This window comes from Balaenoptera musculus, chromosome 13, assembly GCF_009873245.2.
Source record: "Balaenoptera musculus isolate JJ_BM4_2016_0621 chromosome 13, mBalMus1.pri.v3, whole genome shotgun sequence".
Taxonomy (NCBI): Eukaryota; Metazoa; Chordata; class Mammalia; order Artiodactyla; family Balaenopteridae; genus Balaenoptera; species Balaenoptera musculus.
The window spans coordinates 64,313,999-64,325,736 of record NC_045797.1 but is presented as its reverse complement, the minus strand read 5'-3'; the positions used below and the strand labels follow the sequence as shown (position 1 = coordinate 64,325,736).

The window sequence follows — 11,738 nt, the reverse complement described above, 5'->3', positions numbered from 1 at the left end:
GCAAGATGGAAATGAAGATACACATGCCATTTTTAGGTTCTTAATCAAGCTAACAAAGTATTATGTGAAATATGTCCTATAATACCACTTTGACAAATATATTTTCATAGCCAAAAAATGTGTTAAACTAAGTTTTTTATATAAGTGCTAGTCATCAAAATAATTAATTAAAATAATTAATTTATTGGGCAATTGAAGGGCCAGTAATGTTTGGATAAGTAATGAAATAGACATACATAATTAACATTATATATTTATTCCATAAAATGTATTTATCTTGCCTTTACTTATACAAAATCATTAATTATGTTTTAATACTTGCATTAGTTCCTAGGGCTGCTGTAGCAAATTACCACAAACTCGGTGACTTAAAGCAACAAAAATTTATTCATTCACAGTTCTGAAGACCAAAAGTCCAAAATCAAGGTCTTGGCAGGGCTACTCTCCCTCTGAAGGCTCTAGGGGAGAATCCATTCCTTGTCTTTTCCAGCTTCTGGTGACTGCCAGCATTTGTTGGCTTGTGGAGGCACTACTCCAACCTCTGCCCCCATCTTCACATATCTTTCTTTGTGTGTGTGTGTGTGTGTGTGTGTGTGTGTGTGTGTGTGTGTGTGTGTGTGTGTGTAATCTCCCTCTGCCTGCCTCTAATATGGACACTGGTGATGGCACTTTGAACCCATTGGGATTATCCAGGATTATCACCTCATTTTTAAATCCTTAACCACAACTGCAAAGACTCTTTTTCCAAATAAGGTAACAAGGATTAAGACTTGATGTCTTTGGGGATACTAGTCACCTCACTATAATAATCAAGGGTTTTAACATTAATCAACTAAAGGATTTAAAAACATGTATTTTTATTTAAAGTATATAAAGTTTAACTGTATTGTTGGCCTGAAACAAATAGACTGCCAGATATTTCTTCAGCAAAGATGGGTTTATTTAGGATCATCAGAGAATTGCAATTTGGGGCCTGCAACCATGGCAAGCCACATGTAAGTACCCCCTTCTGGTCTCCCAACTCTGTTTAATTGAAATGTCTGTTAATTTTTTATATTTCCCTCTATTGATCAAGGTCTTTCTCTGAAAGTATCCCTGATCAATAGTCAAGTTTTCTAGTTTCAGTGGCTTTTTGTTCCTCTATGTCAGTAAGGACCTTTCCTGAGCGTAATGTCTCATGTCAGAGGGAAAGTCGACAGATTGGAAACTGATTCAGGTCATATTCAAGTAACAAGGACAGGTAGGAGGGAGAACTCTCAGGCACTTTTTGTCTGAAGTCTGTATGTTATCAAGATCATAGACACTGGAAATCATCTGAAGCATTACATCATCATCAAAGGTTTGGCAACAAAATTCTAACAGACCTAGTCCAGATATCTTGGGAAAGCTGTCTCATCAGATGTTGTCTGCTTCAAATCCAGGAAATCTTTACTACAGGTCACCAGATGATATGTAGGTCCAGTCAGGTTTTGGCACTTTCTTTAGCTGTGTCATGTGAACCCAAGAGTCTGTTGACTGGAATTTGGGGGCACAAGGGTTGGTTAGCAATATTTGGTAGGGGCCTGTCCGGTGTGGTTGAAGAAAGTTCTTCTGAAGGTTTCCTTTCCAATAGATGAAATCTCTAGGTTGCAAGATGTGATGCTTAAGGTCTTTGTTTCGTAAGGGTTTGCTGAGAAAAGATTGCTCTACCAAAACAAGGTTATTTTTAATAGAAGCATTTAGGCCTTTGCAATATTGGACTACCTTTCCTTTTATCCATTGTGGATCAAAAGAAGCAGAGGCCAATTGCATTGGGCATCCTGTGACTATCCCAGTAGGTGAGAGTTCATGAGTTCCAAAAGGGGTGGGTCTGAGATTTAGAAGGACCAATGGCAATGCTTTTGCCCAGCATATTTGGAGGACCTCTACAAATTTTGCCAATTGAGTCTTAATAATGCTGTAAGTGCGTTTGACTAAACCAGAGGTTTGAGCTTGGTGAGCACAGTGAAAGTGCTGTAAAACCAGCGAAGCAGCAGAGACTCGTTGAAGCACATGGCCAGTAAAATGGGTTCCTCAATCACTGCGAAATTTGAGTGGAGTTTCCCAGGTAGGGGTAATCTTTTCCAAAAGAACTTTAGCCATAGAAGAGGCAATAGCCTGTCTGCAAGGGAAGGCTTCAGTCCAGTGTGAAAACATACAAACCGCGACTAAAACACATTTATATTCACTAGACACAGGAAGTTGTATCAAATCCATTTGCCAGAGCTCGAGCAGTCCATTGGGCAGTTTAAAATGTCTGGGAGCAGTACCAACAGGTTTCCCTGGGTTGTACTTTGGACAAGTGGGGCAAGTGAGGTAGGTGCTTTTGTGGCCTTGTTAATAATCACCAATATCGATTCATGCAGGCTGTAATTTTGTCAGTAGACCAATGGGTTAATGCATGCACAGTGGTGAGGAGTGGGAATTTTAGAGTCTCCTGTAGGACTGGGTTGTTATTTGGTCCAAACCAGAGCTTTCTCTTTTTATCAAACCAACAATTGTTGAATTTCCAATCGTGTTTTTCCTTTTTTGAGGCTAATTTTTGAGCTCTCTAGCCAGTTTTTCTAAATTATCATTTGGGGAAATATCTCTTCGAACCATGACAGAGATTTAGCTGCTTTAAGGGCAGCATTCCTTGCAGCAATATTGGCAGGATGATTTCCCCTAGCTTCCAGAGAGTCAAGTTTAGAATGCCCCAGTATCTTAAAAGTAGCTAAAGAGGCAAGTAAAAGTATTACATTAAATAATTCCTGAACATAGGGGCCATTTAAAATTTTATTTCCACTAGAAGTTAGGAAGCCACACTGCTTCCACAACATTCCAAAAATCACAGGTACTCTAAAAGCATATCTACTATTGGTATAAATATTGCCAGTTTTGTCCTTGGCTAAAGTACAAGCCCATGTAAGAACATATAGTTCAGCTTGTTGGGCTGAAGTAACCATAGGTAAAGATGCTGCCTCAACAACATCAAAAGGAGTTGTAATAGAATACCCATAACAATATTTACCATTGCCATTTAAAAAATAAGAACCATCAGTGAACCATGTGAAGTCAGTTACCCATTGGAATCTCTTGCAGATCATTATGGGGAGTCAGGAGGTGGTCCGTCAGCTTTAAGCTGTCATGAGGGTCTCATCAGTAACAGAGGGAAGAGTAACTGGGTTAAGGTTATTACAATGTAAAAGAGTTATGTGAAGGACAGTTAACAAAAACACTTCATATGAGGCGACTGACTGAGAAATATTGAGTGTGATGAGAATTCAGGAGAGCTTCTACAGCATGAGATACAAAAATGGCTAAAGAGAATCCCACAGCGATTTTCTCAGTGGCCTTAACCAAAACGGCAGTGATCGTAATGGCTCCAAGGTAAGGGGGAGGGTAGCCCCGTCCAGTTGCTGGCTTTAATACCCTATGGGTTGGTGATGGTCGCCGTGTTTTGGGTGAGTACCCTATGTGTCTGTGTTCTGAGGGACACAGTGTTTGGAAAAGGTAGAGGACCAGTGGTGGGATGAGAAGAAAGAATTGTATGTCAGGAGAAGGCTTTTGGAGAATATTAGTCTTGGGAGATGAGATTTTAAGCCTTAGAGAACAATTTTTAAAAGACAGTGTTATAGAGGTCTAATTGACATAGAATATAGTGCACATATTTTAACTGTACAGGGTGATGTTTTTCCATATGTACATTTCCATGGAACCATCAGCACAATCAAGATAGTGAACACATCCATCATTCCCCAAAGTGTGCTTGTTCCTCTTTGTAACCCTTCCCTGCTTTCCTCTCCACCTCCCCATCCCAAACAACCACTGATCTGCTTTCTGTCATTAGAGTTTAGTTTACATTTATATAAATGGAATCATATAAGATGTTCTCTTTTTTTTTCTGAGTTATTTCACTCAGCATAATTATTTTGATACTTGTGTGTATTGGGTGTATCTATAGTTCATTCTTTTTTTATAGGGGAACAGTATTCAATTGTATGAATATACCACAATTTGATTATTCATTTACCTGTAGATGGACATTTGTGTTGTTTCTAGTTTTTGGCTATTACTAAAAATGCTGCTATAAACATTTGCAGGGCTTCCCTGGTGGCGCAGTGGTTAAGAATCCGCCTGACAATGCAGGGGACACGGGTTTGAGCCTTGGTCCAGGAAGATCCCACATGCCGCGGAGTAACTAAGCCTGTGTACCACAACTACTGAGCCTGCGAGCCTAGAGCCCGTGCTCCGCAACAAGAGAAGCCACCGCAATGAGAAGCCCACGCGTGGCAACAAATAGTAGCCCCGGCTCACTGTAACTAGAGAAAGCCCGCGCGCAGCAACGAAGACCCAGCGCAGCCAAAAATAAATAAATAAATAAATAAAAACCAAAAAAAAAAAAAACCCCAAAAACGTTTGCAAACATTAAAAAATTATTATCATTATTAAACATGAGAGTTCTTAATGAATATGAAAAGGGATTGAAGGGTCATGAAATGCTGGTTACAATCCTGACTTCTCTATGCTAGTGAAGGAGGTCTTGAGCTAGTGGAAAGATCCTGCCTCCCCTTTACTACCTGAAAAGACATGAGATAGAATTAGTTAAAACACATAAATGTATCAAACCCGAAGCTACTTGGAGAAAGGTGTCATTTACCACACAATTTAAGGTTCTGTGTAAACATGGCATATTGAATATATGCATCTAATTTCTCTCCTTCAAAACCCATTAAAACTATGGTAAAGACAGCTCATGCAGCTCAATATCAAAAAACAAACAACACAATCAAAAAATGGGCAGAAGATCTAAATAGACATTTCTCCAAAGAAGACGTACAGGTGGCCAAAAAACAAATGAAAAGATGCTCAACATCACTAATTATTAGAGAAATGCAGATCAAAACTACAATGAGGTATCACCTCACACCAGTCAGAATGGCCATCATCAAAAAATCTCTAAACAATAAATGCTGGAGAGGGTGTGGAGAAAAGGGAACCCTCCTACACTGTTGGTAGGAATGTAAATTGGTACAGCTACTGTGGAGAACAGCATGGAGGTTCCTTAAAAAACTAAAAATAGAGTTACCATATGATCCAGCAATCCCACTCTGCATATATCTGGAGAAAACCATAATTCGAAAGGATGCATGCACCCAGATGTTCATTGCAGCACTATTTACAATAGTCAGGACATGAAAGCAACCTAAATGTCCATCGACAGAAGAATGCATAAAGAGGATGTGGTACATATATACAATGGAATATTATCAGCCATAAAAAGGAACGAAATAATGCCATTTGCAGCGACATGGATGGACCTAGAGATTGTCACACCGAGTGAAATAAGTCAGAAAGAGAAAGACAGATATCATATAGTATCAGTTATATGTGGAATCTAGAAAAATGGTACAGATGAACTTATTTGCAAAGCAGAAATAGAGTCACAGATGTAGAAAACAAACTTATGGTTACCAAAGGGGGAAGGGAGGGGTGGAATGAGTTGGGAGATTGGGATTGACATATATACACTACTATATGTAAAATAGATAACTAATGAGAACCTACTGTATAGCACAGGGAACTCTGCTCTGTGGTGACCTAGATGGGAAGGGAATCTAAAAAAGATTAGGTACATGTATATGTATAACCGATTCACCTTGCTGTACAGCAGACACTAACACAACATTGTAAAGCAACTATACTCCAATAAAAATTAATTTAAAAAACTACGGTAAAGAAAAAAAAAAAGACATAACTCTCAAGGAAAGAGAAGATGAGAGTAGTTAACAGTGTTGGAAGCTAGGTAACTGATTTCACTGACCAAAGAAAGCCCAATCCTAAAAATGCAACAGGGAACGCTAAGGCCACCTTTTATCTACACTGAAGAATCCCCAAAAGACTCAGGAACTGGGAGCACGAGGTGCCTCTGGGACCGAAGATTATGGGGTGGGAGAGGGAGGGGCTAAAGTTAGGACTCCTGCACAGCTGAGTCAGTCATCTGGAACCTGCAGCCACCGCTTTCCCTCCACCACCCCTGCAGTGGTGTATACGGACCCTGTAGAGGGTCCCATATACAGACTGGGTCCTGAATGCTGAGACTCCTGGCTTTCTTGCTCCACTTGGCTCTGAAATTCTGGCAACCAGACACCATCCAGGTGGGAGATTTAAAGAGTCTTCCCTGAGAAATCTGACTAGCATAAGAAAAAGGATTTATAAATAGCGACATCTGGGTTCCCAACAGACCTTCCAGCCAAGGCACTCTACACTGATCCTAAAGTGGACATAGCTCACCTACCAACTCAGTTTCCACTCAGTATTTTCTTTTTAATTTTAATTTAATTAATTAATTTATTTTTTGACGTGGACCATTTTTAAAGTCTATGTTGCATTTGTTAAAATACTGCTTCTGTTTTATGTTTTGGTTTTTTGGCCTCAAGGCATGTGGGATCTTAGGTTCCTGACCAGGGATCGAACCTGCACCCCCTGCATTGGAAGGCGAAATCCTAACCACTGGACCTCCAGGGAAGTCTCAGTATTTTTTTTTTTTAAATTGAGATGTTTTTTCTCCCATTTTTATTACTGGAGTCCATTTTGTTTCAAGGGAGATTAATAGATTTAATGACTATCATTGTCTCGCAAATCACATTTAAAATAAACCTTGATACAGCAGAACTTAACACAACATTGTAAATCAACTATGCTTCAATTAGAAAAAGCAAAACAAAACTTGAATTATACTAAGAGCTCCAAGTTCACCCTGTGGGTCAATGGGGCTCTACCTACACACAAGTGAGGAACTTGGTGTAGTGGTTAGTGTGTTTCTGCAACTGTTGATCTTTAACAACTGTCAAATAGTTCCACAGTGCTAGATTTTGTGCTTGAAAAAACAGATGATGGCACCGATCAAGAATGGTTCCCTGCACAAATACCTTTTCACTACTTCTCACTGAGAAAACATTCTACGGCATCTGCTCTTCTCTCACAGCCCAGGTCTGGCTTCTGTTGGCATCTGCTGGCAGCTGCTGAGCTCAGCCGAGCACCTCTTCCTTCCAAAGTCTAGAGGGGCTCTGGGTCCTGAGGAAGAAAGTGAATTAAGAATTCGTAGGAGGTGCCGACTGTACCCATGGCGGCTGCGCCGGAGCCCGGGGAGCCCGGGAAGGCGAAGGTAGAATTAGAAGATCATGTGACGTTGGAGTAGGAGGATTTATCTTGGTGACTTTAGGACGCTGGTTCCATTGTAGGTGTAATTATGCAAAGCTAAGAATCCAGGAAAGACTTGCCAGAGAAGGAATTAAAAACAAGATTTTATATGAAAGTACCCACCTTGATCCTGAAAGAAAACAAACCAACAGCGGCAGCAGCAGCAGCAATTGAGCAGTCTTGAGCACAGAAAACCCAGACACAACTCACTTCGGTGTGAACAAAGCTGAGATCAACTACAGAAAGCATTTTATGTACCATAAGGCTTTCAGTCAAGTAAATAAAGTATGTGTAAGTTGTAAAAAAAAAAAAAAAAAAAAAAGAATTACTTCGCTTCTCGCCTTGGAGCCGGTACTGGGCGAGGCTCTTCCAGAACTGCACTTGATTCTTCCATGAATCCCGTGTGGTCAGTGTCACCCTGCAGCTTTCTCCTGGATCGTGTACGGCAGGCGCACTCACGGTGCAGGCTTCAAGCTGCCTGGGGCAGAGTCCTGTTGCACCAAGTCCGGCTCTCAGAGCTCCGTTTTGGCCTAGGAGTGCGGCTATGAAGATTAAAAGACGTGCGACTAAGGCGCCAGCTCTGGGCCAGCAGCAGGCACGCAGGGCTGGGAGGTTTCTCACAGTCTAGCCTCCAAAAGTTTCTCTGCACCAGTGGCTGAGCCAGATGGCCCACCTAGTTATGATTTATGTAGTGGCAGCATCAAAATCAGATACTTTTCTTCACTTGAATACATTCAAGAATAAAGACCTCTGCTGACGGGGTTCTTTTTTTTTTTTTTACAGTATTTTTAAATTTTTATTTTAATTTATTTATTTTTGGCTGCGTTGGGTCTTCGTTGCTGCACGCAGGATTTCTCTAGTTGTGGGGAGCGGGGGCTACTCTTCGATGCGGTGCGCGGGCTTCTCACTGCGGTTGCTTCTCTTGTTGCAGAGTACGGGCTCCAGGCGCGCAGGCTTCAGTAGTCTGGCACGTGGGCTCAGTACTTGTGGCGCGCGGGCTCAGTACTTGTGGCGCGCGGGCTTCGTTGCTCCGCGGCATGTAGGATCTTCCCGGACCAGGGCTCAAACCCGTGTCCCCTGCATTGGCAGGAGGATTCTTAACCACTGCGGCGCCAGGGAAGCCCTGCTGACGGGGTTGTTAACCTGGGGTTCACAGACTCCACTTCAGAGGGTCTCTAACTCCCTGAAATGGTACCCCAGTGTTGGTGGTAAGGGTCCACGTGCTTTTGCGGGAAGGACTATGGCTTTCATCAGGTAGTCTGGAGGGTTCTGACCCAAACAGGTTTAGGAATCAAAGCCTTAGACCTTCCAAGTAAACCGCAGCGGGGCAAAATCGCAACTCTGAACGGCATTTCAACCTGCCTCCTCGGTGGGCGGTACAAGATGACTCCACGCCCTCCACTCCTTCGGCAGCACCGCCCCTGGGGGCTGGGCTGAGGTCGGCCACGCCCCCAAACACCGACCATTCCCCTGCTCGGGGTGGGGCATTCCTACTGGGCATGCTCAGTACCAAGGGCTCGGGTTGGCCTCCTAGGCGGAAGCGGGTCCCCGAGAGTTTGTGAGTGCTTCCCAGGGTTCTCCGCGCTAACGTTATGGCCGCCTCCGTGTGCTGGTGTCTGCACATGGGGTTCTAGGGCTGTGGGTGTGCTTACAGGAGCTGTCGCCACTAGTCTTCGACGTCTTTGGACCCTCTTCCTTTCACTTTCTTTTGTTGACACCTGTGTGACCTTCGTAGGATTCTGTTTTGGCTGCAGCGATGTCTGGGGTGATGTGGACCCCGGAGCTGGCCCTTCTGAGGGGCTTCCCCACTGAGGCTGAGCTGCAGCAGTGGAAGCAGGAGGGAGTCGCCGGTTCGGGTGAGAGGGGTGCACCTGCCAAGGAGGGACTGAGGCCAGCGTGGGGACTGCGGGGAGAAGGGGTGGCGGCGGCTGGGTTCTCATCCCTTCTGGTTTTATTTTTTTCCTACCCAAATCTATCTGATTCTTAATGCTTTGGGTTGCTGCATCCTTGACATAGTGGGCGCGGTCCTCAGGCTCCGTGCATGTCTTTACCCCAAACTTCTCACCGTCCAGGTTCAATAATAATGTCAATTGTTTTTCTAATCCCTTAACATTTCTTCAGTCATTTAATGCTTAGAATAGACCTGTAAGGTAGACACTACTTTTATTCCCGTTTTGCAGATGGAGGCATTTAAGTACAGATTGGTTAAGTAATTTATTTAAGGTCACACAGCTGGTAAGCACAACAGCTGAAATGAGGCAGCAAAGATGTAATCTTGTAAGCAAAGCACATTTACCGGAGAGAGAAAGAGTTAAAAGGCACATTTACTAGTGGGATATAGGCACATCTGGTTGTGGGGTTTAGGCTGGACCCAAAAGAGAAATAACAATGTTAGGACAGTATATATCCCGTCCTATATATTTGTGTGTGTATGTATGTGTGCGCGGGCCCGTGTTTGTGTGTATACGCGATAGGTGCTTCAGGAGAGAGGTAGTTTCTGAAGTTTGGGTCTGGAAGTCTTATGGAAGAAGTCAAACTTGACCTGATTTTTGTTTAAAGAGTAAGACTGACAAGTGGAAAAGTTCCCCAGGAGGAGTCACAGGTGTAAAAGTGTGGAGGTAGGAATGTGCATATGGATATTAGGGGAACAATGAGTGAACCAGCTTTTCATCAGGGAGGACAGTGGGGGTAGGAGGAGCCAGATTGTGAAAGGAAACTTTGTAAGGAAACTTTTCTGTTGTCAGTAGGAATTCTTTAGAATTCCCAGCAGAATTCCTTTTGATGTTACTTGCTAATGAGGAATATTATTTCTGGGTCTAACTTCTGCCATGCTGCTCATGGTATGAATGAGCTTCTAATTCTAGGAGAGGTGATGGGCATTTGCTCAGTGCTTTGTGGTTAATGTATAGGAAGCATTCTAAGTATATACATTTTTTTTTTTTTTTGGCATGCTGAAATGGTAATAGTGTTACCTTTTACAGTATGAAAGTAGCTGTTCTTTGGATTATTGGACTAATTTTTTTCTATTACAGAGATTGGATCTTTCCTACAATTGCTGCTAGAAGGGAACTATGAGGCCATATTCTTAAATTCATTGATTCAAAGTATTTTAAATTCAGCAACGATGACTGAAGAAAGGATTGACAGCTACCTAGAGAAGCAGATAGTAACATTCCTGGATTACTCAACAGATTTGGACAAAGCCAGAAGGTAGAATTTTATTTGAAATTTTCGTAGGGAAACAGATTCTGAATACATTTAATATTGCCTTGACAGTGTAAGGCACTGATTTTTGCAGTTGTTGAAAAACCTGGCTTTATGTTTACTCAGGACTCATGTTGTACCAAATAATCTATGTAAGAGTTTCTGTCCAGAGGACCATCGAGAATGAAAAGGTAAAGTGGTGTAGGATATACAGGTTTCATATATAACACTGACTTATGACTGGGTGGTAGCTGCTAACCCACTGAGTTTCTAAATGCTTAAGTCTCATAGGTTTTAGCCATAGACAAGACTTCACACCTTCTTTTCTTTTAACTTGAAAGTGTACACTCTCCGTCTTGCTGTTTGTAGATTGCTGAGTGATAATTGTAACTACTTTTATTATGTTTTAGGTTATCTTTAATGTTTTTATTATGGAACCCTTGGTTTATCTTCTTCCATTGACGTTTATGTAATTTTATAGGATTAAATATAATGGATAGTTACACAGCAGTGTAACCTAAGTTTTTCAATGGCTTATATTTTACTGTTGTTAGTTTGTTAATATACCTTCCTTTTCTCTACCATCTCTGGCAACCACATCAAGTTTTAGTTGTCTTTAAAACACAGTTTTGTTTTACCATTATTTCTAGGGAATGGCTTCCTTTAGTTCTTCAACAAATCAACTACTGGCTAGGTGTTGAGGTTGTGAAGATGAATAAAACATAATCTGTATCTATAAGGAGTTCACAAAAGAGTGCTACTGTAGGCATTTTATTTAAAAAATTAGTGTCATTCATTTTTATTTTTCTGGTGTACTAGTAGTTTACATTCCTCTGATGTCGTTCTTGATTATTATTTTGCTGTCAGATATGTGTGCGGTATCATAGCCATTAGCTTTGTGTGGTGCACATGAAAACACACATACACACAAATACATCATACACTGGTAGACCAGAATTCGGCTTGTCACACAGAGCTGAGAAGAGACATTTCAGTTACCTCATTATGAGGTATTTGAAAATTAAACTCTCTTCTCAGTTCCCCTTAAGGATTTTGATTTTTAGTTATGACAGTTATATTAAGGCTTTGAGATCTTGCTGCACACCTGTTTCCTCAAGTTTCCTAACTTCTAATTACAAACAGGCTCTTTTGTCACCTGTTTTCTGCTCATTCTTTGCTCTCAGTTGTGCTGCATCCAGAGCATTCTGGCTGCCACAGGCTCGTAGGCGTGATTTTTTTTTTTTTTTCCTTAAAGAATCTTCCTTTTGAGGTAGGGCCTAGGGGATATGGGAAGAAGAGGATGACTGCTTTTGTTTTTCCTTCAGTGTGAGGCT

At 41.7% G+C, this 11,738-nt stretch overlaps 2 protein-coding genes across 6 annotated transcripts in view; both read left to right on the top strand.

The window, feature by feature from the left end:
• The first annotated feature begins 1,170 nt into the window (after window positions 1-1,170).
• LOC118905779 (cytochrome c oxidase assembly protein COX20, mitochondrial-like) lies at window positions 1,171-7,482 on the top strand. Its single transcript, XM_036872577.1, has 2 exons — window positions 1,171-1,240; window positions 7,106-7,482. The coding sequence occupies exons 1-2, from the start codon at window positions 1,171-1,173 to the stop codon at window positions 7,372-7,374; spliced, it is 339 nt and encodes a 112-aa protein (XP_036728472.1). The 3' UTR covers window positions 7,375-7,482.
• Window positions 7,483-8,785: 1,303 nt separating this feature from the next.
• The window catches only part of TTC27 (tetratricopeptide repeat domain 27), a 178,198-nt gene continuing 175,245 nt past the window's right edge, over window positions 8,786-11,738 (top strand). For all 5 annotated transcript variants that reach the window (XM_036873865.1, XM_036873864.1, XM_036873869.1 and 2 more), the window contains exons 1-2: window positions 8,786-9,056; window positions 10,233-10,410. In XM_036873865.1, the coding sequence (XP_036729760.1) occupies window positions 8,957-9,056; window positions 10,233-10,410 (278 nt within the window). In that variant the 5' untranslated portion in view covers window positions 8,786-8,956. The remainder of the gene's footprint in view (window positions 9,057-10,232; window positions 10,411-11,738) is intronic.

Bases quoted from the DNA above. Each gene is read 5' to 3' on its own strand.
- LOC118905779 (XM_036872577.1), top strand. From the start codon at position 1,171: ATGTCTCATGTCAGAGGGAAAGTCGACAGATTGGAAACTGATTCAGGT. The intron at 1,241-7,105 runs GTAGGAGGGAGA...AAGAATTCGTAG, and splicing joins TATTCAAGTAACAAGGACAG to GAGGTGCCGACTGTACCCAT.